Source organism: Hylobates moloch, unplaced genomic scaffold (assembly GCF_009828535.3).
Source record: "Hylobates moloch isolate HMO894 unplaced genomic scaffold, HMol_V3 SCAFFOLD_1, whole genome shotgun sequence".
Classification (NCBI taxonomy): domain Eukaryota; kingdom Metazoa; phylum Chordata; class Mammalia; order Primates; family Hylobatidae; genus Hylobates; species Hylobates moloch.
The window spans coordinates 238,073,253-238,100,222 of record NW_026652276.1 but is presented as its reverse complement, the minus strand read 5'-3'; the positions used below and the strand labels follow the sequence as shown (position 1 = coordinate 238,100,222).

At 54.5% G+C, this 26,970-nt stretch overlaps 1 protein-coding gene across 3 annotated transcripts in view; it reads left to right on the top strand.

Annotated features, from left to right (window-relative positions):
* PTPRN2 (protein tyrosine phosphatase receptor type N2) overlaps window positions 1–26,970 on the top strand; it is a 901,057-nt gene that overhangs the window by 772,915 nt on the left and 101,172 nt on the right. For all 3 annotated transcript variants that reach the window (XM_032753238.2, XM_058428604.1, XM_032753237.2), the window contains one exon: window positions 17,053–17,247. In XM_032753238.2, coding sequence (XP_032609129.1) covers window positions 17,053–17,247 — 195 coding nt within the window. The remainder of the gene's footprint in view (window positions 1–17,052; window positions 17,248–26,970) is intronic.

Here is a 26,970-nt window from a genome sequence, read left to right as displayed (position 1 = left end):
GGAGTCCCCCCACCCTCGCCTCCTGGGGAGGCCTCCACAGGACAAGTCCCTTGCCGCCTGGCTGTCTCTTCTCTCCCAGGCCCAAGGTCCCTTAGGCCGGGAGCTCTCCATGGCTCTGTGAGCCCTGCCTCCTCCTTCCCTCCCCTGCTGTGTTGGGGGCTCATTTTGCCACGGCTGACACATGGGGGTCCCCACGGCTGTGACTGGTGTTGGCCTGAGGGTCACCCCTAAGGATTGGACACCTTGGGTCTGGGGGGCAGACAGCCTTGGAACCTCAGGACGGCTGAACTTGGAGCTGACCCAGAAAGCGTTTTCTCAGAAAGCTTATTGCTTCTAAGGGTAGAATCTCCTTTTCTGGAACAACAGGGACAGCAGAGAACTTGATCTCACATCAGAGTCGGCCCAGCCTGCCTTTGTGAAGGACTCCCCGGTGTGAACCCGGAAACAGACAACACTGTGAGCCTAGGGGAGCCCTGGGCGCCGGGTGGGGCAGGCATGGGGCTCAGAGAACGCGGGGAACCCTGGGTGCTAGGTGGGGTTCAGAGAACATGAGGCCGGAACATGGGGGAGGAAGAAAAACACAACAGCAGAGGGGGCCTCTGTGGGGTGGGAGAGGAGCATGGAAGGGCCTGAGCTCAGAGAGAGAGGGGCCCGGATGCACAAGGGAAATGGAGGGGCTTCCAGGGGCAGACAGCTGCTCCTCTCCCATTTTTTCAGGTTTATGTGGCCATGAGGTGGGCAGAGTCAGGCGTTTCTGCAGGTGTCTGAGCAGTGGCTTTTCCTGTTCCATGGGGGCTGCAGAATAGTGCTCCCTTCTTCAGCCAGCCAGCTGTTCTGAAACTTTGTTGCTCAAAATGTAACATCTCCATGGCTTTTCTGCTTTGGGAGAATTACTGACGGTTAAGAATGGAATTTTGGCACTGGCACGGGGGCTCACCTGTAATCCCAGCACTTTGGGAGGCCGAGGTGGGCAGATCACCTGAGGTCAGGAGTTTGAGACCAGCCTGGCCAACATGGTGAAACTCCATCTATACAAAAAATACAAAAAAATTAGCCAGGTATGGTGGCACGCACCTGTCATCCCAGCTACTCAGGAGGCTGAGGCAGGAGAATTGCTTGAACCTGGGAGGCAGACGTTGCAGTGAGCTGAAATCAAAACTTCATCTCAAAAAAAAAAAAAGGATGGAACCTGGGTATGTTATTTCTCTATTAGCAAGTACAAGAGACTCACTAGAAAGGTGGCAGGTGTGGACAAGCACCCTTTCAAGATGTTTTAATGTACAGGATAATAATACAGCCAGCAGAATTGAGTGTCTGGGTCTGTGCTGGTGTGTGCCTCCAGGTACAGTGACTTGAAGAACAGACAGGGGAAGATTCGCAGATGATTACATTAGCCAGTAAAGCTACATGTTTTAAAATACATAATTCTGTACAGAGTTTGTGAAATGTGGATTCAATATACAGGTTTAAACTTGGATTGATCTTATGCCATTTAATAGCAAATCAATTAAAAGAATTTACAAGTGATAAGTGCTGGGACTATTCTCACATTGATGTGTAACTGGACTGAGCACCTCTGAGGAGAGCGGAAGCTGGATTAGCCCTCTGGGTAGGCGTTCGTCGCTTTCAGTTTTTTTGGTGAAGATGATGATGCAGGAGAGTGGACAATAACGGAATCTTCCTGGAATCGCCTTTTCCTGACCTGGAATCACCTTTCCTGGCCTGTAAAACGCACCCTGAAACCAGAGATCGGACGTTCCTGAGTGGGAGGAAATAAAATGCAGATTTTTTTGCAAAACAAAATACTAAATCGGATGGAAGCTGGAGCTGGTGTGTGAGTTTCCAAATTATTCCTGTCCCATCCCAGGGGTTTCTTATTCTCTACCAGATTCAAGGAGAACAAACATACGAATTATTAAGTGAGCCCCAAACGTGAAGCTGAAATGTGAAGGGGAAAAGTCTAGAAAACACATCTGATTCTTCTGAGGGTGGCTTTCCAGTCTCCCCTTCCTCGCCCTGAGCATGCATCTGTCTCGCTCAGGCCTTCCCATTCCCAGCGGGCCCCTCGCTTCTCCAGGTGGGTTTTTTTTTCAGGCACATCTTGAGATTTCAAATCAACTCCAAGTGAGGCGGCAGAGCTGACACCCCACGTGTGACCCATGGCCCCCGTCCCCCAGTCAGCAGTGTCCTCAGGGGCCAGCTGCTCCCAGCACCCCCTGCAAAGTTCACTCCCCAGAAACCCTCACACTCCCTCCACGACTCACTCACGGGTTTTCCTCCAGGGCTGCTGCCCCACCCGTCCCCTTCCTGTCCCCTTCTTGGGGTAGAGTGTAGACTTTTAGAAACTCCCCATACAGACCTTAGGGCTCAGCACCCTTAGGTCAGAGCTGAGACATCTGAGACCGGGATTCCCAGCAGGCCCCCAGACCCTGGCCTTCGGGGGTCTGGTAGGAAGAAGCTCTTCAGGGTGTCCTTCAGGCCTTTTGCAGTTAGGGTGTCACTCAGATCAGTTTTAGGTGGAATAATTGGGCCCCAGAACGATGTGCAATTCCGAAAATGGAGAAGCAGCTGCTCCAGTAGCTGCTCCACCCCCAGCCCGCATGCCCCTGCCCTTTGGCTTAATTAAGCCGTGGCCACCGAATGGAAGGATGTGAATACCTTTTGTGTCCCTGGGCTGGGCTCCTCTGCTTCTGAGCCTTTGTTTGCCCGGCACCCTCCCTTGCACCGCCCGCTCCCCACCCCCCGCCACTTTATCCCTGCAGACCTTCCCATCTGTCGAGCCCTGTGCAGACCCCAGTCCCCTGATTTTCCCTCTCAGCCCGGGGTGGCCCGTCCCATCCCGAACACCAGGGCCCTATTCATCCCTACCTCCCCTTTATCCCTTCTGCCGCCTCTGGGGTGACGTCTCGTCACCATCCCTCTGGTGTAGGGTGACTTCCTCATTGTGTTGGACGGAGGCAGGCCTGGGTGCAGAGTGGGCCTTGTTCCCCACACCAGGCCAGCCCGTGTGGGGACAGCCTTGGCTTCCCAAAGGCCAGGTCTGTTCAATAGACCCACAGCACCCACCGGGGACCTTTAGGTGCTCAATAAGAACGAGTCGATACGTTGAACTAAGATATTGATGTGGTTAAGAGCAGGTCTGTGGGCAGGGGACCGGGGGGCGGGCATCTAAACCCTCTTGGAAACCATCCCATGCAATTCTCTGGTCCAGAGTCCTGCCCGCCCATGGGGAGTCCTCCCTACTTGCTGTGTGCTGAAGATGCAGGTGATGACAGGGATGGCGCATGACTATCAGTCTTTATTCTGAGGAAAAAGAAAATTAGGAAGGTGCAAAAGTTTCTTGTAAAAAACAGCTGCCCGTTCTCTACTTCCACGTCAGGCCTGGGCTGCTCTGAAGGCGGATGCCTTGTTTCTTATTGACTGGCTATTTTAAATTGTCTGACTATGAAACTGAAAAGCAGGGTTCAGCCTGTGGGGCCTCTCAAGGCTGGCTTTGCTCACAGAGGTCGTGTTGGATCTGTGAACTTTGAAGGCTCCACTGACTTTTTCGGAAGCCCTTAGAACTTAATTGCCCGGTGAGTCATCCTCTGTGGGAGCCGGGAAGGGAGGGATTTGTGTTCCATGTTGGATTTGTCTCACCAACCGCAGTCTGGCTGGAGGGGCTTTGCTGCGGTGTGACCGGGGTCTCCCATGACAACAGGAAAGGTTGCAGGCATCGTGGGTTAAATGTGCTCCCTCTCACAGCTAAGATGCCACCTTTATGGAAGCGTTAAAGACCATCACAGAAGCCCGTCTTAGACATGGGCTATTCCAGAGAGAAGATGCTCATTAAATTCTGTGTTTCCTTCCAATGTCTTTATTTTCACAACTGTTTCCTGGTTTCAATCTGACGTAATCAGGAGCAGAGCAAATGAAGAAAATGATTGTCCTTAGTCTTAGGGGAGAGGCAGTCCCTAAGAAAAAGGGAGGCAGGAGGTCGGGTTTCAGCACGTCGGTCACTCTTGGATGCAGCTGACCGCGGGTCCCGCAAGCCCGTACACGCCTTCTGTGCTTCACGTGGAGCAACTGCCTTTCCCAGCCACCCACCAGGGGCTTCAGGAGATTCAAACACAGCCCTCACCTCCCCAGAGCAGGAAGCCGCAGCTGTCGGCCCGGGGGGGCTCGATGCAGCTGCTCCAGCCGTGCCCCGCGCTGCTCCCCCTGGGCTGCCTTGGTGTGGGACACTCGGTCTCTGAGCGAGTCATGACCCGGAGGCCAGGGATGCTGACCAGTGTGCAGGGGCTCAGCGAGGGCCCCTCCGCGCCACGTAGACGCTGCGGGTACAGATAGCAGACAGAAGGACTTCTGCTCTTGAGTGTGGGAGGCAGGGGTATGGACGTGAAAATAACTAGGAAACAGCACACACCTGGATGCCCGGAGCCCGGCCGCGAGGTTGTGTGGGGACTCGAGAAAGGGCTGGTGCTCTGGGTGCTGCAGGGATGGGGGCTGAGCGAGGGGAGAGGCCGCTTTTTTCCTACTGATCTCAGGCTGTTCCAAGAGTGTTCCGCATTTAGAAGAGTGTTGAAAATTATTTTTCACTTACATGAAACATGTCTGTATCTTTAATTTTTGTTTTGAGAAAACATCTTGCGAAACGGGAAAAACTCACTCCATATTGCTTGGCCAACATCGCTCATCGTGGGCTGACTCGGCTCGTTTGCCCGTGTGTGGAACCCCTTCCTGCAGGAGCTGTGCCTACAGCCCAGACTGGGTGTCGTGTGTCAGGAGCGGGGAGGGGCCTGCAGAGCTCTGTGGCCCTGGCTTGGGCGCTGCTGTCGGGCGTCCTCCCCTTGGTGTGTGTGTGTGTGTGTGTGTGTGCAAACACATGTGTGCGTTGTTCTTGGTCCAAGTGTAAAAGTTACCCGGGCACCAAGGAGAAGCCACTGGAGGCGGTGGGACTGCATCACCAGAGCAGCGTTGGCCACGTGGGCCATGAGCTGAGGACGCCCCGGCTTAGATCACGGACAGGCTCAGCTGCTGGGGCCCTGACTCCATGAGTGCCACCCCGGCTTAAATCACGGACAGGCTCAGCTACCGGGGCCCTGACTCCGTGGGAGAAGAAGGGAGGCTCCCCTGGCATTCAGGGGCGGCCGTGGGCCATTTCCTCTCCAGAAGGGAGTGTGGCCCTGTGTTCCCTGAGGTCTCACAGGGATGCCCCGGATGCACCCAGAACCCGGAGCATCCTGTAGTGGTGCCGATCAGAGATGCTAGCGTGGTGGGAGTGTCTGTGTAAAGTCGCTCTCCTGAACGAAATCATTGGTTACTGCTCCTCTGCTCCCAGCTGGCCTTGCTGGCCTAGAATGTGAGGCCGTTCCTTCTGAGTCCCTCTGAGTTTTATGATGAAATAAAATCAAGTAAAACTGTGTCATGATCGGGGAGAGGTGATTATACAAGAAACCTTTTTTTCGTTTTTTCCCACTATGACACATGACTCCGTTTAACAATCTGGAATATTTTTCCCCGGCCTTTTCCCCACACACACTTTCTAAACATTTCACCTTCCTGTTTAGATTTCCTGTCATCACGTGCCCTACAGCCACCGTGTCAAACTGACAGAGCGCAGGCTTTTTCCTTAACCGTTTTACATTCGAGCCACCTGTGGTTGCACCGGGCCCTGCGGCTTCTGCTGTGTGTTGGATTCTGCGTTGCCCTCTGAGCTGAAGGCCAGGGCCCTCCCCAAAGAGAGCCGGTTCCCATTCACCACGTTCTCTTGGTGCCGTGTCCGGTCTGGAGAGTGGCCTTTATTCCTCCCCAGCAGAGCCCATTGAACACACTTTTTCCTGCCCGGCTTTGTACGTTTAATTCCTGAGTGTTGTCCTGTTACTAGTGATTACACCCTCAAAATAACCCTAAAAACCCAAGGCTCTCTGTGCGCACACTCGGGCAGCACGGCTTCATTCAGATGGCTCCCCGAAGTGTGCAGAGAGGTTTTCCTGAAGCCTTTGTTGTCTTGGTCTTCTTTTGGCAGAATTCGAGAATGACAGGTCTCTTCTCTGAGTGATTTCCACTCTAATTTTCCCCATCAGATGCTGAGTTAAGAGATGAGACATTTGCCTTGTGATGTGTATGGATGAATTTCTGCCCCTAGAATCCTCTACAGCTTATTTTGCACATTGTGTTATAAAGAAGTGTAAGACACTTTGAGGACTCTGCGGACACGCCCAGGGCCCCGGCTTGGGCACAGCAGATGAGCAGGCGGCTCTGTGGTGAGCGAGGACTGTGGTGTCCAAATGTGCCGTGCTGACCATGGCCTCCTCTGTTTGTGTGCTCACACCTGAGGAGCTGCTCGGAGCACAGGAAGCTTTCAGGGTGGGGACTCTGGGTGCAGCACTGTCCTGCGGGGATGGTCCCACGTGACTCTGCCCAGGGTAGGGTGCTGGTGTGGGCGCTTGCGGTGCCACTGGGTTCACACTCACAGTTCCAGTTGGCTCTGGATGTGTTGGAGGCAGCACCGAGCTGCAAAAAGATCAATTTTTCACATTTCCCTGATGGAGAGTTTTTGCGCCTGGGTGCAGACGCACTGGGTTTACCGTTCCTGACAAACACTGCCCCGTGGGGAGGGTGTTAGTTCGTGAGGCACAAGCATCACATTGCATTTTGCAGTGGAGCATTTCCATTTAGGGCAACAGTGGAAGACGCCGCTGTCTTCTTTAAAAATGCCCAGTTACTCTAGTTTCACCTGAGAGGGAGGAGGCAGGGAGAGGGTCGCATCAGCAGGACAGAGTGGCCAGAGGGTCATTCAGCGGGGACAGCCCTGGGGGTCTGACCTCCTTGGTATTGTGTCCTGGAAGGAGGCCCTGCCAGAGACCCCCAGCTCCCCTGAGGCTGTGTGGCTTCTCTGTGCCCAAATGTAGATGCAGGCACTGGCAGGGGGATGCCCACACCCGTGTGAGATCAGTGCTGCATGGGCCGAGTGTACAAGCTGCGCTTGTACTCATTGCACTCCCCTGAGATCAGTGTCCCACGGGCCAAGTGTGCAAGCCAGGCTGTGTACTCATCACACCCCCAGAGATCAGTGTCACACAGGTCAAGTGTGCAAGCCGGGCTGTGCACTCATCACACACCCGAGATCAGTGTCCCACAGGCCGAGTGTGCAAGCCGGGCTGTGTAGTCATTGCACCCACCGGAGATCAGTGCCACATGGGCCGAGTGTGCAAGCCAGGCTGTGCACTCATCACACACCCGAGATCAGTGTCCCATGGGCCGAGTGTGCAAGCCGGGCTGTGTACTCATCGCACCCACCGGAGATCAGTGTCCCACGGGCCGAGTGTGCAAGCCGGGCTTGTACTCATCACACACCCGAGATCAGTGTCACACAGGGCGAGTGTGCAAGCCAGGCTGTGTACTCATTGCACCCACCTGAGATCAGTGTCACACGGGTCGAGTGTGCAAGCCAAGCTGTGTAGTCATTGCACCCACCGGAGATCAGTGTCCCATGGGCCAAGTGTGCAAGCCAGGCTGTGTACTCATCACACCCACCTGAGATCAGTGTCACACGGGTCGAGTGTGCAAGCCAAGCTGTGTAGTCATCGCACCCACCGGAGATCAGTGTCCCACAGGCCGAGTGTGCAAGCCAGGCTGTGTACTCATCGCACTCACCTGAGATCAGTGTCCCACAGGCCGAGTGTGCAAGCCAGGCCTTGTACTCTGTGCTCTGCACACATCCACCCTCCAACAAATCTGTGGAGCTGCTCTGCCTTCATTCCCATTTCACAGATTAAAAACACGCACGCAGCTTTCAGCAGCCTGTCCAGTGGCACACAGCCCCGGGTGATCTGGACCCAGAGTCCAGGTCCTCAGCCTGTGCCTTACACAGCCACACTGTGCAGATCTCAGCTCTGTCTTGACTTGCTTTCTTTGCCAATGATGGATTTCATTTTCTACTATGGGATTTTTTTTCTAACACACTAATGGCTCTGGAATACTTTCTTCTCAAGAATAGCGGCACATTATAATCACTGATATTTTACTATGGAGATGACCTGCAAAACCATGCCCTTTTTCCATTATTGCAAATGCGTTCTTCTCACTGGGTGCTTGACAAGCTATCCTTAATAACTTTCTTAATAACTTTCTCAACACCTAAGAGGGGCCAGACAGCTAAAAAGCTACAGAGCAGCTATACTGAGACGCGGGGACCTTCAGAGCTTTCTGGAAAGACGTGAGCTCCATCTCCAGGGACAGACATTCCAAAAATGCAAAGCAGCATGGCACAAAAATAAATGACTTCCCCTTTGTACCTGGAATTTTTTTTCCTTTTTTTTTTTATTATACTTTAAGTTCTAGGGTACATGTGCACAACGTGCAGGTTTGTTACATAAGTATACATGTGCCATGTTGCATTGCTGCACCCACCAACTCATCATTTACATTAGGCATTTCTCCTAATGCTATCCCTCCCCCTGGCCCCCAGCCCCTGACAGGCCGAGGTGTGTGATGGTCCCCGCCCTGTGTCCAAGTGTTCTCATTGTTCACTTCCCACCGATGAGTGAGAACATGTGGTGTTTTTCTGTCTTTGTGATAATTTACTGAGAATGATGGTTTCCAGCTTCATCCATGTCCCTGCAAAGGACATGAACTCATCCTTTTTTACGGCTGCATAGTATTCCATGGTGTATATGTGCCACATTTTCCTAATCCAGTCTATCATTGATGGACATTTGGGTTGGTTCCAATTTTTTTTTTTTTTTTTTGGAAAATAAAAGTATTTTTACTGGTATTTTCTGATTTGTAATAAGTTTCTTAGGTCTTCTTCATTATGGGTATTAAATATTATTATTTTTACTGAATCTTATTTAAAATTTTTTTTCGCAAGTCTTTACTATTGTGAATAGTGCCGCAATAAACATACGTGTGCATGTGTCTTTATGGTAGCATGATTTATAGTCCTTCTTTTTTTTAGTTCACATATACATTGTTTTTTCTTCGCTGCTAAAGAGTATGAATTGGGAAGAGAAAAGAAAACAGGTTTCATCCACACCCTGGTGGGAGTGGCCCCATGGGTGCCTTCAGGGCCAGGCAGGCCCATGCCCAGCCCTCAGCGGGATGGAGCCTCCGTCCAGCTCCTCACAGAGCGGGGAGGGAATTCGCGAGTGCCACCGACATTGCAGCTAAATCTAGAATCAAAAGAGTTATGTGGTTACCTCTACCTTTCTTCTTCATTCTTATTTAATTACCTGTTGGTTATTGAGTCACGCAAATGCCACAAGGTCTTATTTGTCCTTACAAACTCAAGGTCGCCAAGCTGCACACACTGGGCCACTGTGGCTGAAGGCGCGTCGTCCCAGATCATAAACGGAGCCATCTTCATGATTGTTAGGCCGAGTCTGGATCTTAAATAGAAGATTTTTCTTTAAGTGAAGTGGCTGGAAGGATTGGACCTTCTGTCCGGCCAAGATCTGTTTGCCAAAAATGTGTCAGTGCCCCCAGGCCAGGCTGTGCGGGGGAGGCCCTTGGGCCTCTGGAAGCAGGCGCTGTGGAGGGACGGGTCTCGGGGCTTCCTGCTTGGCACCACTGCCAGTTAACACCTTCAGCAGGCTCGTGTGGCCCGCAGGCCTCGCCCTGGGGTGTTCACCGTCTCACCAGGAGAGTTTTGTTCCGGGTGAGGATGCACCCTTTGTGTTTACTGAGGGTTATAAATCAGGGAAATTTCAAAACATGATGGGGCTGGCCTCCAGCTTTCTCTGAGAGGAGGCTCATGTTGTTGATTTTGCTTCATAAATTATCTTTTGCTCAAATAAAATGCTCTCAGGATCATAGCTCTGTATTTTTGGGGGGTGTAGGGGGACAGGGTCTTGCTCTGTCACCAGGGTTGGGGTGCATTGGTGCAATCATAGCTCACTGCAGCCTCATCCTCCTGGGCTCAAGTGATCCTCCCACCTCAGCCTCTCAAGCAGCTGGGAGTACAGGTGCACGCCACCACACCTAGCTAATTATATTTTTAGAGATGGGGTCTCAGTATGTTGCCCAGGCTACTCTCAAACTCCTGGGCTCGAGGGATCCTCCCACCTCGACTTCCCAAAGCACTGCGATTACAGGCGTGAGCCACCACGCCCGACTACAGTTCTGTATTTTAAACTCACTGCACAGAATGGTACTTAGAGTGTTTGCAGTGGCGACGGCCGTTTCTGTCGCTGGCTGACAGGAGCCCCCGCTCTGTGCCCTGGGCCCCCACAGAAGTCTGATAATGAACTCAGGTGATACGGGCAGCGGCTGCTCTCGTCTGATGGCAGTTCTGGTGTGATGGCAGCTGATGCTGTAACCTTCAACTGAGGTTTTAAAGAAGTGTGTGTGCCATGCCGTCCATTCAGGCATCACCTCAGCGGTCAGCAAGCTCACGCCTCCGTTCAGCACCGTGGATGCGACCGCCTTTTCAGGTGTGGATGCTACTTTTCAATGAAGAGTGAGGAGTGTGGCCCCCTCCACCGCTGTAGCCAGTCATTTTCTAGTCTTGGGAGGGGAAAAACAGCTCCCAGCGGTATCTCCAGTGAGCCCGTGCTGGCGGCCTTGCTTAGAGGGTTAGACTCACCTCATGCAGGGTGGAAATGTCCCAAATTATAACCTAGAGTGATTTCAAATGCCATGAGGTTTGTCTCGTCGGCACTGGCTAGACCATTACCAAGTCAAGTAGCATTCTACATTTTTTATTCCATTCTAGTAAGAAGTGTGTTTCTCCTTAGAAAATTTTTAAATTTTAAGGTAAAGGACTGAGAATGGACAGACTATAGAATTTCCATTATGAATTTGGAAACGATAATCAGCCTAAAGGACCAGTGAATGAGACCACATGAGATGCCCCTCAGTGCTTTCTCCAGCAAGCCACGAGGCAGAATCCAGGCTCCTTCCCGGCTTCCCCCACGTCTGGAGATTCCCAAGAGTGTCCAGGGAAGGGTGGAGAGGGAGGGGCCAGTCCCCACTGTGAGGAGCTCTGGCAGGTGGCCCAGAAAGGGACTGCACAGCAAGGGGAAGGGACGCTGGCAGGGGCAGGCCACAGTGAGTGGGAGAGGCAGCGGCCAAACGCCCCAGCCCCCGTCCTTGGAGGGAGCTGGCCCGACCCCGTTCCCTGTGAGCGCAGCAGACTGGCGCATTTCCAGCTCACTTGTGAGGAATTTCTGTTTCTGTCTCCCGTAGATAGATGCGGCTTTCTTGTGTTTATCGCCAAGGGAGACACCAAGAGTTGGGCCTGCAGCCACGTCTTCCCAGGGGCACGTGCAGGACGGCTGACAGCCAGTGCCGCTGGGACTCCAGGGTTTCACTTATCAGTGTGATGTCATCACGGTTTCCACGTGCACAGCCCTTGCTCGGTGACCTCCTCGCGGGGCTGGTGCGCTGCTCACCCCCTGCCACCCCTGCCATACCTGCAGGGAGTCGCCGATGCCCAGGGAACTTCTTCCCAGCCTGGGTTATGGTCGGGGGTGGAGCTCGGGCTGCAGAAAGTGGCTTCACGGCCAAGCAGAATGTGGCAAAAGCAATGCTTTGTGGATGTCCTGAGATGCAGCGTGAGGCAGCACACCCTTCAGTTGGTCCCATGACAGCCACACTGACTTAGCAGCAGCTGGGTTGAGTGAGGTGTGAACTTCTGACTGAATCGTGCTGCGTGGACGTGGCTGAGCCGTGAGGTTAGGTGGGCAGTGGATGCAACGCCTTCCCTTCAGACCCTGTATGCACAAGAAGCACACGGTCGGCAATGTTACTTCCAACTTGTAGACATCAGGTACATCCCATGTCCAAAAAGAAGGCTCTCCCTGGAAAAGCACATTCTGAAAGCAGTTGCGGTGCAGATGCAGAGCGCTGTGCCTGCAGGAGGCCGTAGGGAGTGGCAGCCCCTCCTCTCTCCTCCTCCTCCTTGCTCGCCCCGTGGAAGCTCTTCCGCACCTCCAGGCCCCATGCTTGCTCTCACCTCCCCGTCTCTGCAGGTGCCATTGCGGCCTAGCCTTGGGGCCTGAGCCTCTCCTGCCTAAAGCTTTCTTTGACCTCAAGTTCGGGGAGGGTCCCCTCCTCCCGGCCCCACGGCACCCCTTCCCACGAACGCCCAACACATGCTGTCCTTGTCATTCCCGTCGCTTCTTGCGGTCACTCGTGCCCAGCTCCGGGTGGCCTGGGAGTGCTTGGGGGTCAGGGCCCAGCGAGTCTGACCCAGCCTGGCTCAGCCTGGTGTTCCTGGCACCCTGTGCAGTGCTGACTCGGCAAGGGACCATAGCAAACCTGATTTTGAATAAACTGGTAATCATCAACTGGTAGTAGGAACAGCAAATAATCACCTGGTGTGTGCCAGGCACAGGCCCAAAGCCTCACTCTAACTATGTTATCTTATTTAATCCTCCCAACGGTGAAGTCAGTACCATTATCACCACTTCACAGATGGGGAAACTGAGGCACACAGAGATTAGGGTTTTCCCAAGGCCACACAGTGAGTAAGACCTGAAGCCCAGATTCAAAATCAGGCCCTCTGACTGCAGGTGCTATGAGTGAATGAGTCAATGACTGCCCTGGACGTCAAGGAAAAGAACCATAGTTAGGTCTGTTTTTGCAGTTCTCATTCTGTTCCTCTGAAGACATACATGTTTTCTGGGTCCTGGTTTCTAGGAGGCGTCCATCGTGACACCATGGTGGCCCCGTTGCCTGTGTCTTGGGGCAGCATTGTGGAGGTGCAGAGACTCTACCAAGTGGCAGGTTCCCCTGGAGCCTTCAGAAAAGCCTGCGCTGGTGATGTGAGGGAAACGTGGCTGGTGCCTCCGGGGAGCCGCGTCCGGCCCATCGTAGTGTCCAGGGAAGTAGGACGCGTCTCTCACCTGCCCCCAGGCTCAGGGGCAGCACGAGGGGGCTTCAGCCCCAGCAACCTCCTCTGCCCAGGACCCGGCTTCCCCACCACCCTGTTCCTCGCTGCAGGCCATTCCCGGCCTTACCGCTGCTCAGATGTTTGCCTGAGCCACTTGCTGCGTAGAAACTTGGTAGCGGTCGGTACAGGGCGGAGCAGCGCCCGGCTAGAGCACCCGCTACCATTCGTAGGCAGAAGCCCGCAGGGAGGGGACCTTCGTCCACGAGCAGCATCCCCGGCCGCGCGTTGCCTTGCTGTGGGGACGCCCTTCTCCCACGGCAGCGTCTCCCTCTGCACAGGCGAAGAGCTGCCGCCACGGGTCTCCAGCCTTCTGGCCAAGCTTTTGGGGGCTTCCTCTCTACCAGGGACATTTTTTTTGGATCTTTATGCAGTTTCCCTCCTTTGAAAAAATGAAGACCTTCAAGAAGACCCTGCACCGCGCAGTGACGCGAGACCACTGGTGACAGCCACAGGTCCCCGCTGAGAGGCACCGAACCCTGGGTCTCCCTCGCTGCGCGCCAGCGCTGAGCCACTTGGCACTGAGCCACCCGCCGGAGGAGGCGATCTCGCCTTGTCCAGCTCTAAATTCTGTGGCTTTGGCCGGGCACAGTGGCTCACGCCTGTAATCCCAGCACTTTGCAAGGCCAAGGTGGGTGGATCACCTGAGGTCAGGAGTTCAAGACCAGCTTGGCCAATGTGGTAAAGCCCGTCTCTACAAAAAATACAAAAATTAGCTGGCCGTGGTGGTGCACACCTGTAATTCCAGCTACTCAGGAGGCTGAGGCAGCAGAATCGCTTGAACCCGGGAGGCGAGGTTGCAGTGAGCTGAGATTACACCACTGCACTCCAGCCTGGGCGACAGAGCGAGACTCTGTCTCAAAATAATAGTAATAATAAATTCTGTAACTTCTTCAGAAATATCTTTACATTTGCCAAGCTGTCAAGAGTTTGGCTCCAGCTTAGAGAACGGCCTTAACTTTTATTCACGAATATTTCTCTCTTACTCATTAATGCTTGAGGCTTTCTCTGTAGCCACCTCCATGCTAAGCACTGAATATACAGGAAACTGTTTTAATCTTCACAGTAACTATAGGATTAATCTTCACAGTAACTATAGGATTACCTCCATTTATAAAGTGAAAAAAATAGGCTTAGAGACCTTACGAGGTTTTCCCGAGGTCACATGAAAAGTTTGTGGTTGTTTGCTATTGTTGACTTGGGGAGAAAAATAAATACCATAAAAATGGAAGTTTGTGGTGGAACAGGTATCTCAGCCCTGTGGGGCCTCTTGGTGGCTTCACCCTCCGTGGCACTCAGCAAAGGACAGAGCTCAGACCTCACTGTAGCTCTCCCATGGGTGGCGAATGGCAGCATGAGCATGGAACTAGCTTGATTTTTTATTTTTATGTGAGTAAATCTCCAGCGTTTCAAATCCTCTTCCCCAGAGGGTCGCATTCTCGGACCCTCTGGGTTCCCTGAGCCGTAGCTGTTCTCATGCTTTGGTTAGACGTTATTTTTCTGGAGAAATTGTGTGAAGAGATAGAAGTTACTTCAGAAACATTTCTCCGTGTGCTTTTCCCCCACGTCAAGCAAAATTCATGCGCACAATTGAGGAATAAATGAGATGTGTACTCAGGTTGGTTACTGGTATCATCTACCTTATTAAAATCATCCCTCGTCGGGTGGATCACCTCAGGTCAGGAGTTCGAGACCAGCCTGGCCAATATGGTGAAACCCCATCTCTACTAAAAATAGAAAAATTAGCAGGGCGTGGTGGCAGGCGCCTGTAATCCCACCTAATCAGGAGGGTGAGGCAGGAGAATCGCTTGAACCCAGGAGGTGGAGGTTGCAGTGAGCTGAGATCGTGCCACTGCACTCCAGCCTGGGAGACAGAGTGAGGCTCCGTATCAAAAAAACAAAAAAATAAAAAATTATCCTTTGTGGGGTTTTTTTTGTTTATTTTGCTTTGTTTTTGAGATTCTGAGAAAACTTGGGTGGATTTTTTAAAACACACTCACTATTTTAAAACTGTCTATAAACTAACAAGTACTTGAAGGTATATGGGAAAGAAGGAACCAGAACTCTTCCTTTTGTTAGAGACCCCTTACCCTCACCAGAGGCTCTTGGTAAAGTCCACCTTCCCCTGTGCGTCTCTGCCTGGGTCCCCACGGTCATCCCCCCCATCCCCGTGACCATCCTCCCACCCCTGTCCCTGCGGCTATCTGCCTCCCGCCCAGTCCCCCCAGCCATCCCCCCCATCCCCGCAGCCGTCCCCTGCCTTCCCTTCGGTCGTCCCCCCTGTCCCTGCTGTCATCCTCCCTGTCCCCATCTGCTCTCACAGGGGCTGCAGGCTCATGGAGAGTGGGGGCCACAGGGCCCCTTCCCACGGCACCTGTATCTCACTACAAGTCCGAAGCAGAGAGCCCGGGACCATGAACTGCTCATCCCAGAGAGCCAGGTGGAGGGAACTGTCTTCTAGATGGTGTGGTATCGGCGGGCTTGGCAGACATCTTTAAAGACAAGGAAGCCGGCAGCCCGGGGTGAAGGGAGAAGGGACGCAAGGAAGCCGGCAGCCCGGGGTGAAGGAGAAGGGACACATGGAGTGTTTCCTGAGCTTTGGCGGTTGCCTTGGGGAGAGCAAGGCCTTTGACGCACACAGCTGGGGGGAGCGAGTGGGCGGCTCGGCCTCCCCCGGACGCCACCAAAATGAAACCAAGGCAGCAGCAGCCCACGAGGTTCCCCGGAGCCTTTCTTTTTCTCATGAATGCATTTTCACCTCTTCTGTTGAGCTCCAGTTCTCTTATAAACTTTTTCTGGTTATCATTTCATTTTGCAGACTCAGGGTACAGGTATATTTTCACCAGGCAAAAGGATGGGCTATCCTAACACAGTGGTTAGAACACTTTCAAAATGAGATTGTTGGTCAGACGTCAGGGGGGCACCCAGGCTGCACCCTGAAGGTGAGCGGCAGCAGCGGGGTCCTGGCGTGTCCTGAGCACCTGAGGCTGCGTGATGTCCTGGCTGCAAGCGGGTCCCTCACGGCCGGGCAGGTGCTTGGGATGCCCGCCACGTGTGTGGTTGAGCTTTGCCTGGGGAAGGAGGGTCGAAGACCCTCCGGTGATCCCTCGGAAGCTGTCTTGAGGTGTAATGTTGAGAGTTTCCTTTAAATCCAGGAACTTCTGCTTTGGTGTCTACTCAGCAGCACAGGCCTTTCTCCCTCCCCCGTGTCTTCCGTCTCCCGCGTGGCATCATTTGCCTTCTCTTGCATGAGCCCTTGGACATTGCTTTGGAAAGAGAAAGAAACGGCACAATGAGGTTCTTTTTTTTCCTGCAAACTCTTTGATCGTGGTACCAGTTTCTGTATCTCAGTCCACAGTGCAAAACCCCCCTGGCCTCCCCTGTGGCTTATATTCTGATAGAATGAGAAGCCACCCAATGAAGGCTACCATGGCGTTATTCCAGAATATTCCATGTTGATGACAGAGGAGGATCCAATGGATGCTTTCTTGAATCTATAGGAGTGTGTGTTTGTGGTGTGTGCAGTGTGTGTGTTTCTGTGATGTGTGTATGTGTGTGTGTCTGTGACATATGTTTGTGGTGTGTGGTGTGTGTGTATGTGTGTGTGTCTGTGACATATGTTTGTGGTGTGTGGTGTGTGTGTCTGTGATGTGTGTATGTGTGTGTGTCTGTGACATATGTTTGTGGTGTGTGGTGTGTGTCTGTGATGTGTGTGGTGTGTGTGGTGTATGTGTGTGATGTGTGTGTCTGTGATGTGTGTGGTGTGTGTGTCTGTGATGTGTGTGGTGTGTGTGTGTGGTGTATGTGTGTGTATATGTGTGATATGTGTGGTGTGTGTGTGGTGTATGTGTGTGTGATGTGTGTGTCTGTGATGTGTGTGTGTGTCTGATGTGTGTATGTGTGTGTGTGTATGTGTGTTTGTATTCTCAGATTTTGAGAGCAAGGCCTCTATCTCTTTTCCTGCACAAGCCTGAAGCCTTCTCGGGGCACCATGCTGGGTGCTTTGGGGTGCGTTGACCGTCACGTTGCGCTGGCCCGCCCGGGGGTAAACTCTCACCTGCCTGAACCTTGGATCTTAGCAGGAGAAGGGGTTGGTGCCACGTGGCTGCCGTGGCCCTCATCCTGCTGGGTGTCCCCAATGCCACTAACCCCCTGCTCTGCCTCCCCCTGTCCTGCAGGAGCTGTGCCGCCAGCGTATGGCCACACGGCCACCAGACCGACCCGAGGGCCCGCACACGTCACGCATCAGCAGCGTCTCGTCCCAGTTCAGCGACGGGCCGATGCCCAGCCCCTCTGCGCGCAGCAGCGCCTCGTCCTGGTCCGAGGAGCCCGTGCAGTCAAACATGGACATCTCCACCGGCCACATGATCCTGGTAAGCCCAGTCTTTGCACTCCCTGCCACACAAACACCAGGGCCCTCCTTCCTCGGCCCTTGCACCACCCAGCATCTGCGCCCGCCGACCCTCGGGGATGGGGCGATCGTGGCTGCAGCCTGCCCGCTGCAGAGGCTGACAGGCAGGGCTCTTTCTGCAGGGAGTCCTCTTAATTTAGATAAACAAGAGTATTTACTTCCTGAGATCTTTGCTATGCTTCTGCCTGGAACGTGCAGCCCCCATTCACACTCCCTGGTGCGTAAGAGTGAGCACCCACTATTTAGTTTTCAGTGGAATACACGTCTGTTAGTGCCTACCATGTGTGCTGCCATTTTGGGCCTCTGACTTGGAAACAGCGGCTGTCTCCTTGGCGCTCAAGGCCAGCAAGCGTCATTTGGGTAAACAAATGTCACCGCTGTGACAGTGAGGCAGGAGGAGGTGTGGGCTGGGTGCTCGGCTCTTCACAGGAGCCTTCCTGGTGGCGCCGGCACAGAAGCTTACGGTGATGTGGCTTCCGCGGCCGTTTCCAGGGTCCTCGCTGGAGTGATCACACGTGGAGTGGCCGTGCATTGCCACTCCATACATAACAAATGTCCAGATGTTATTAGGAGAGCTGTCGATAGCTCAGCATGTCCTGCTGGCTGCCTCCTGGATCTCCAGGCCACAGGCATCATCCCGGTGGGTGACCATGCCTGGCTGTGCTGTTTCCCGCACTGGAGACAGAGCCTCTGGGGTGAAAGGGCAGAGCCCGTTTTGCTGCTTGGCTGAAGCAGCAGCTACACTTACGGGCCTGTGCTGTTTCCCGCACTGGAGACGGAGCCTCTGGGGTGAAAGGGCAGAGCCTGTTTCACTGCTTGGCCGAAGCAGCGGCTGCACTTCTGAGTCAGGGAAACATTCTTCACCATACCGTTAAGTTCCCAGGTTGCAGGATGGACCCTGTAAGTTGCTGTTAAATGCTTACGTTTTTAAAAAATTATTTTTGCCTAATGAGTTAATAATAGTATAGACTGGTGGATCTGGACCACAAAAAAACAGAAAACCATGTTTTCACTAAAAAGCCTCATTGCAGAGCTTGGAGATCAAGGCTGGAGGCCTCCCAACCCAGCTGACACTCCAGGGACAGACAGCTCTGACAGCGGGTGGGAAACACACAGTTCTAGACGCGCTTGGACCAGACGTTTGGGGAAACTGAGGAACTCAGCAGCCTTCTTCCTGGATAACTTAAAATGAGGAGAAGCAACAGTCAAGAAGCCTGGCTTTCCCGATCAGTGAGCTGAGCAGGGCACATCCTTTCCCATCACTCCCTGGGGCAAGCCCACGAAGCCGGACCACCCGCCGGAAATTGAGCCCGATGTGTTCACACCCGGGAGCAGACAGCTCATGGAGTTCACTCGGCAGACCTGTCATCGACTTTGGCAGAACCTCCTCCCTTGATCGATTGTGGTTTTGTTACTTTAGATCTGACTTTTCCGAGACTGTTTTGACATTTGTCCCTTTTAGAAAAGGAGCAGAGACCAGGAGTTCATATTTGTGATGGGATTTGGTATTGGGGTCAAACACATCAGCCAAAGACATTCATCTGACAGGTTAGCCGAGAGGAGAGCCAAGAGCTCGCTTAGCGAGCTCTCGTTGTGTTCTGATATTTCCACATTTCAAGGTGCTTGAGTAACAATTTGACGATATCTCAAGCTCTATTGGTACCTGGAAATACTATATTTCTCAGAGAATTGTGTTTGGCATTCACATACGTAATGGTAGATCTGACAGCAAGCGCGAGGGTTCATTGCCGCTGGAATGCCTACACCGCAAGGACAGACTCAGCCTCCACCTAGCGGAAACCCTGCAAAACCTGACTCCAGACACCCTGTTGGGGGGTCATCGAGGGCCACACACCGTGACGTGGGCCTGTTTGTGAGCGCGCCTCACCACCGCCCACAGCTGCAGGGCCGAAACCAGAAACACACTCAGGCCAAGTATGAGTGCGGCTGACTTAGACTCTGTGTGTACAGATTGTGAACTCGGGGAAACTGGATCTTCCTCATCAACCAATGCTGTTTCGAAAATGAATGTTCCTGAGATACTCCCCTGACTCCACGCTGCCAGCAGGTGCTGGTGGGAGTCAGGGTCGGTGTGGGGAGTGGCGGGCATCGTGTGGAATTGGAGTGGGTATGGGGAGTGGCGGGCATCGTGTGGAATTGGGGTGGGTGTGGGGAGTGGCGGGCATCGTGTGGAATTGGGGTGGGTGTGGGGAGTGGCGGGCATCATGTGGAGTTGAGGTGGGTATGGGGAGTGGTGGGCATCGTGTGGAATTGGGGTGGGTGTGGGGAGCAGCAGGCATCATGTGGAATTGGGGTGGGTGTGGGGAGTGGCGGGCATTGTGTGGAATTGGGGTGGGTGTGGGGAGTGGCGGGCATTGTGTGAAGTCCAGCAACCAAGTGGGCCAGGCTTGGGCCTCGGATCATGGCGTCTCCTCTCACCCAGCAGTTCTGATTTTCCTTCCTCTGAGCTACCTTTACAAGTGCATTCCTGTGCCCTCTCAGCCACGCGGGGTCTCCTGGTGGGCATGTCCCTGGTACAGGAGCAGAGAGGAACAGACTCACGCCACAGGTGAGCCCCAGGTAGACCTCTTCCCAGGACTCATACAGGTGGCCTTTTAGGCTCAGAAGCTACAGCCAATCTCGGGGGCACTGACCGCCACCCTCCCTGGCACACGCAGGCTGTAGAAGGCACATGCAGGCCGTAGGAAGCACACGCAGGCTGGTGCCACAGGAACGCATCAGAGTCGCCAACCTTCCTACTCATCACAGCTACAAGGCAGCCAATTCTGTGGTAACCCAGCAGCCCAGCCCTCTGTGCGCAAAGGCTTGTTTCCGCCAGACACGCAACACAGCGACCTCACTGCCCCTCACCTGAGGATGGCAGGACGGTCAGATAAGCCACACAGAGTCCCGGCGACATGTTCCCGACATGCAGCTGCTCCCAGGGCATGTTGGACAAAATGAGGCATCTGAACCCCACAACCCGATGAAATAAACATCAGAGGTTGATGATGTTTAATCAACTGGAGGCCAGGCTGGATGTGAGGAACCCGGGGTGGATGATGCTCGGAGGCCAGGCTGGACGTGAGGAGTCCCAGCAGGTGGGAGGGGCTGGCCGCGCCATCTGGGGGGCAGGCTCAGCGCCAAGAGTGGAGCCTTTCTGTGACGAAGGACACGTGGGAGGGTGGAGGCTGCACACTGCCCCGGAGCCCAGACCTTCAGGTGGGGCTGGCCTGGCTGTGGCCCCACAGGAAGGGCCTCCGGGCCCCGAGAGCCCCCTCCCGCCCTGGGACACTCCGCCCACGGGAGCTCACACTGCTGCTTTCTGCACAGAGGCTGGGATTCCGTGCTGGAGACCCGGAGTACCAGAACTCTAGAAATGAGCACTCCACCTAGAGAGGGGAGCACACAACGCTCTTATAAAGGAGACGGGCCAGGGTGTGAGAAGGAGGCCCCCCTGGGAGACAGGAGGCCGCAGGTGCCTGCCCCAGTGGTGGGATCCATGGGCTGTGCAGCCACTGGGTGTCACCAGGAAGAGGCTGGTGTCTCAGGCCCGCAGGGAGGGACTTAGTTACCTGGCCAAGGTGTCCCAGCAGGTGGAACAAGAGGGAGAGCACACGTCTCAGGGACCCCCGGGGAAGGGGCCACATGAGAGCCTGATGGGAAGGGGCAGGGGTGGGCAGGTCATCGGGGCAGCCACTGGGTCCCCCACTCTGCCATGACAGCAGGTGGTCGAGTCTAGACGTGCAGTACAGATTCTGGGCTCCATCAACGAGGTGTCAGAGCTGAGACGCTTTGCTGTTGCAGGTACTGTGTCCCAGGACAGACCTCCAACCTCTGTCTTCTCCCCTGTGAGACGGGCTTGATGGCAATGCCTTTCCCCTGGGGTTCCTGTGAGGATAAAACCGGGTGAGCATTGGAGATGCCGCCCATCCCGAGACCTCGCCTGTGCCGCGGGTGCATCGGGCTGCAGAGGAAGGGGTTGTGCTGAAGGGACAGAGCCCAGCAGGGCCTTTGCTTGCTGGGGTTTGGGCCTCTGCGCCTGCATTCTCTACGCCCTGCCTGATCCCTGTCTCTGGGCTTTGATTCTGGTTTTTGTGTCACTTTGCCTTCATTTTCTTAGAAAGGTCCTTTAAAAATTCCAGTTTTCTGCTGGGATGAACTAAGGAGAAAGGGCCTTATCTGCAGGGAAAACCCACCCCAGAATGTCACCCGTTCCTGGAAAATGGGCCTCCCAGGTGCAGGGAAGGTAGAGGCCGGAGGAGGGGGCCGTGCCCCTGCCTTGGACTGTCTGGAAGAAGCTGAGTCGAGGCTCACCTGCGGGTGAATTCAGCACTCGGAGGAGGGAGAGGCAGGAAGGAAACACTTCTGTCAAGAGACCGGTACATTTCTCTGGAAACGGCCGAAAGGGGACGTGGAGATGCTCACTCAGAGCAAGGCTCGGGACTCTGAAAGCAAGGACGTGATGAAGGCGACTTCACAGGACGGTTATGAAAGCGGCTGCGTGTTAATCATTTGCAGGGACGACGTGGCTTCTCAAGAAATCCTGGGGCATCCTTTCGTAAGATAAAAAATCATCGAGTTTTTTCAAGATCTGTTTCCCTATCACTTTGCTTTCAGAAGGGTGACATTTCTGCCTGGCTGGCTCTGAGTGAGGAGGTGGAGAAGAGTGTCACCGTCCCGATGTGACTAATTACACCTCAGTTGGCCGAGAGCCACCACATCCACCTTTAAAGGCTAGAGAACGTTCTTTGGAGAGTGGGGATGTTAAGAAAAAAGATGGCTTCATACTTCTCCATTCGACTTAAATAATATAGAACTTAATTTGGGAAAGCCATGCTGAGTCAGGGCTTTTCAGAATCCATCCTCTTGAGTGTTGAAGATGAGGATATGGACTGTGGTCTTTGAGTTCGCTCATCCTTGGAGAGTGCGGTGCTGCTAACAGCAGCACCACTGTCCTGAGGCATTGAGGGCACAGGAGCTGTGAATAGGCCCATTTCACAGACGACGACATTAAAACCAAGCACAGTGACGGAGACGTGAAAAACGAAGTTACGGCATTGCAGGAAGTGACCAAAGATTTCCCATGATCACAGAAGGCAGGAAAGTTCATGAATTTCACCGAGGAGGGACGGGGTGCTGCCAGCCTGTGGGGTCGTGCTGCGCCTTCCGCAGATTTGCCTGTGGAGTGTCTGAACTCCCAGCGTGGGATGCGTGATGCGTGTCTGTGCTGGCGACCGACAGGTGCCGGCACAAGCTGTGACCTCCTCAGACCCGCACGGCTCACGGCCTCTGACCCTCGGCCCTCCTGCCCGCCTGGAGTCTTCCCTGGGCCCGTCGTGTCTCTGCCTATGCACCTTGAGAGATCTCTGTCTCTCACTGTTTGATCCTGTCAGGCTCCAGGCTTCTTAGTTCTTAGCGATAAGTCACCAAACCAGGAGGGCCTCACGAAACCATGCCGGGTGTCCCTGCCCAAGGCTGCGAGTCACCAGCTGCAGCAGAAAGGGGCTGGGGTCCCCTGCACCCCACGCCACCAGTGCAGGGGCCTTGGCAGGCGCTCCCCTGGCCCCAGTCCCTCCACCTTCAGACCCAGTGCCCTGTATTTCTGGAAGGTTCCGTTCCGTCGTTCCCACGTGGTTGATGGGCGCAGATGGCCGCTCTCCCAGGATGAAGGGCACTGGGCTGCCGAGAATTTCGCTCTGGGGCCACGCGGCCGGGCTGGCCGTTCTCGCTCTGGCTCGGGTGCTGGTGAGGGCTGATGAGTAAACCAGGCCGCAGGGTGAACTTGCCAGCTTTGTGGGGCCTGCGTTCACAGACAGAGCAGGCTGTTGCTGCTGTCTGGATGATGCCGGCTTCGTGGCTCACATTTGGAGGAGCCTATTTTTGCAGGAAAGCTGTTTCTCACCATTGAGGGCTGCCTGGCATAGGCAAGGCCTGTACATGGAGGGGCACAGTCCCCATTCCCAACACGGCGGGTGGGGGTGTACCCTGCCCTGATGGGGAGCCCCTGCCGGGGATGTCTGTCTCCAGCAGGCAGGTTTGGGAAGCCTTCACGCCACACAGGACCGGGCACGGAGCCCCATGACCAGAGATGGCATTAAACCAGCAGGGGAGGGGGAAGCTGGGGCAAGAGGCAGAGCCAGGAGAGGAGGAGCATCCAGGCGCCATAGTAGCCGGCTCTGAAGACCCTGAGACTTCCCAGCCTCACTCCTGTGGGCCTGGGGAGCTCCTTTGAGAGCCATTTACGCGTCCACTGAGTTCAGTGCACAGTGAATGGGTCCAACCTACCGAGTTCAGTGCATGCTGGATGGCTCTGATTCACCGAGTTCAGTGCATGCTGGTTGGGTCTGACCTCCCAGTGGCTGCCATGGCCTTTGGGCCCAGTGCAGACCCAAGTGTCCGTCCTCACACTCTAACTTGCTTGAGGGGACGTTCTAGAGCCTCCCGTGTCCATGCAGTCACCCAAGCCACAGCTCCTGCTTGACACTCCTGGGCCTCTGTTCTGTACCTGAGACTCTCACAGGGCCCGGTACCAGTGGGACGCGGCCTCCCCTGTGCAAGGGCCTCCCCTGGGCGGGAGGACACGGGCTGGGAACCAGGAGACCCGGGTTAATTAGACAGGTGTGTTAGGCCGTTGTCACACTGCTATACAGAAATACCTGAGGCTGGGTAATTCATAAAAGAGGTTGAATTGGCTCAGGACTCCACAGGCTGTACGGTAAGCATGGCGGCCTCTGCTTCTGGGGAGGCCTCAGGGAGCTTCCAGTCATGGCGGAAGGCAAAGGGGAGCCAGGACTCACATGGCAGGTGCAGGAGCAAGAGAACAGACAGGGAGTGCCACACACTTTTAACAATGCCATCTCAGGAGGCCCTGCTCACTGTCGTGAGGATAGCGCCAAGTGGGGGTCTAAACCACCCACGAGAAACCACCCTGTGATCCAGCCACCTCCCACCAGGCCCCACCTCCAGCCCTGGGGCTACATTTCAACAGGAGATTGGCTGGACACAGATCCAAACCACAAGGCCGTGCGGAGGTAGTGCCTACTGTGTGCCTGGCAAACAGTTGGTGTTCAGTGATCAGCAGCATCCCTGGTTCTGCCACTTTGGGGTTTTGGGGTACAGGCTCCACTCTCTTCCCTGAAAGGAGGCCCTTCATCTGCTAATCTCCAAACTGAGAGCAGATTTCAGCCCTCACGTCTTGCACCTTTTTCAAAAGCAGCTTTATAGTGACCTAAACTCTAAACTTGTGGTTTTCTTTGTCATATTGTACCGAGGGGAGGGACTGTGTCCCAGCAAGCGAGTCCCGGGCTGGCGTTTGGTCTGGGACGTGCTTCATGAAGACATTACAGCCACTCGGCACCATTGTGGGGAAGGTAACCACGGCAGGGGTGCCCACCCACACTGGGACTCTGGGGCCCAGCCCCCTTCCCAGGTCCAGCCGGTGCTGCTGCGGTCATGTGATGCATAAAGAGCAGCTCCTCACTCGACACCGCTCTCAGGAGAGGGCCCTGCGTGAGTGTGTACAGCCCGGCCCCACCCTCCTAACTGCCGTATGTTCTCCTGTTATTGGGCGCACAGAAGTTTATTGTCTCCTAGTAAGGGCAATGTAGGCAATTTTCAAACTTTTGCCGCTCCAGACTACACGGACCATGTGAAATGTGAGTTTTTAGAAGCCAGATCCTGAGTCATCACGGATGCTTATTGTTTATTCTGATAGATACTGCCACGTTCCCTGCCGTAATCTTTGCCCAGATGGCGTCCCCCTAGTGACATAGACATGGTACCTCTGTCCCAGGTCTCCCAGCCTCGGGTATCAGCGAACCTTTGAGCTTTGCCACTGGTGAGTGGGAAAGGCTGCAGGCTGCATCAAAGTGGTTTTCACTTCTGTTTCTCTGGCTTGTGTGAGACTGAGCGTACTTTCTGATGTTTGGGAGCCATTTATTGTTCCTTCCAAAAGTGGTTTTGGACACAGTCCTCATGGCAGCAAGGCCAGCAGCCTCCAAAGCCTGCCGAGTGCAAGTGTGGCACATCCACGCAACGCCAATCACAGGTGCCGTCACAGAAATGGACGTGGCAGTGAAACTGTTCTGCTCCTGTTCATCTCCTCCGTGTCCGTCATCACAGCCACGGTCACCTCTGAGAGAGGCAGTGATATCGATTAATTAGGGTAAAGTTTAGGACGACCAAGAAGAAAGAGAAAGCCCTCTGAGAGTTCCTGTCCTGTCCAGATGTGCGTGACCAGGTGAGAAAGGAGCCGGCTGGGTGGCTCAGGCTCGTGTGGTTCCCACGGGTGGAAATTGTGCATAGGATTGTAGGTCAGAGCAGACAGTGCTGCTTTTGTTTTGTTTTGTTTGTTTTTTGTTTTTTTGTTGTGATGGAGTTTCACTCTTGTTGCCCAGGCTGAAATGCAATGGCGTGATCTCAGCTCACTGCAACCTCTGCCTCCCGGGTTCAAGTGATTCTCCTGCCTCAGCCTCCTGAGTAACTGGAATTACAGGCATGAGCCACCACGCCTGGCTAATTTTGTATTTTCAGTAGAGACGGAGTTTTTCCGTGTTGGTCAGGCTTATCTCAAACTCTTGACCTCAGGTGATCCGCCCACCTCGGCCTCCCAAAGTGCTGGGATTATAGGCGTGAGCCACCGCGCCCAGCCAGAGTGCTGCTTTAATTGATGAAGGGCTCCTGGGGGAGGCGTGTGCTGGCTATGTGGGGTCTGTGGACCTCCAGGGGCCTGCCCTGGCCTGCTGGGGCTGCCATGATGACGTCCCTCAGGCTGGGCAGCTGAAACCATAGCAGTGTCTTTCTCACGGTTTCGGAGGCAGAAGTCTACAATGCAGGCAGGGCAGGGCTTGTTCCTCCTGAGGCCTCTCCGTGTGGCTGGCAGGTGACGTCTTTGTCCTGTGTCCTCCCAGAACCTTTCCTCTGTGGGAGTACATCCTGCTCTGTCTTCTCAGGACCTCACTCAGGTTGGTCTGGGGCCCACCCCAGTGGCCTCATTTTAACTCCATTATCTCTGTAAAGGCCCCACCTGCAAAGGAGGTTATGTTGTGGGGTAACCTGGAGGGGGTTAGGGACACAGCACATGGATTCTAGGGGACGGTTCAGCCGGTAACAGGGACCAACGCCTGATCCACACCAGTGTTTTCTGGTAGCTTGTAGTGCATGAGAGTCCCCTGGTCTTCCAGCCACAGCCCCACAGGGGAAGCTCCAGTCTCCCCGCACTGGTGAGCTGAGCGTGTGGTGAGCACTATGAGGCTGGCCGGTGTCTGGGCCCTGGGCCATCACCTGCCACGTCCGGGCTGCCATCCATCTGCTGCACGAGCTGGTGACGGACCTTGGAGGCCTGACGAGAGGCTGGCGAGCCACTTTAGACACCACCACTTTCTAGAGCTCAGCTCACACTTCCTGGCTGGAGCCTGGCCTCCTGCTCCCACCTCCTTTACTGTGGGTGCAGGTGTGTCTGCAGGGGGTCCTTGGGAAGGGCGCAGAGAGAGACTGGAGGCAGCAGCGGCTGTGCAAGGAACAGGAGCTCTGTCGGGGGAGCAGTCACAACCACTGGTTCTGGATTTCCCTGGGACGCCTGGGCCGTGGGTGTGCCCATCCTGCAGCAGCTGTGCCTTGGTCAGCGGCCATCACGGCCATCCCCTGAGGCTCCCACGCCTCCGCCACAGTGCCCCTTGCGATG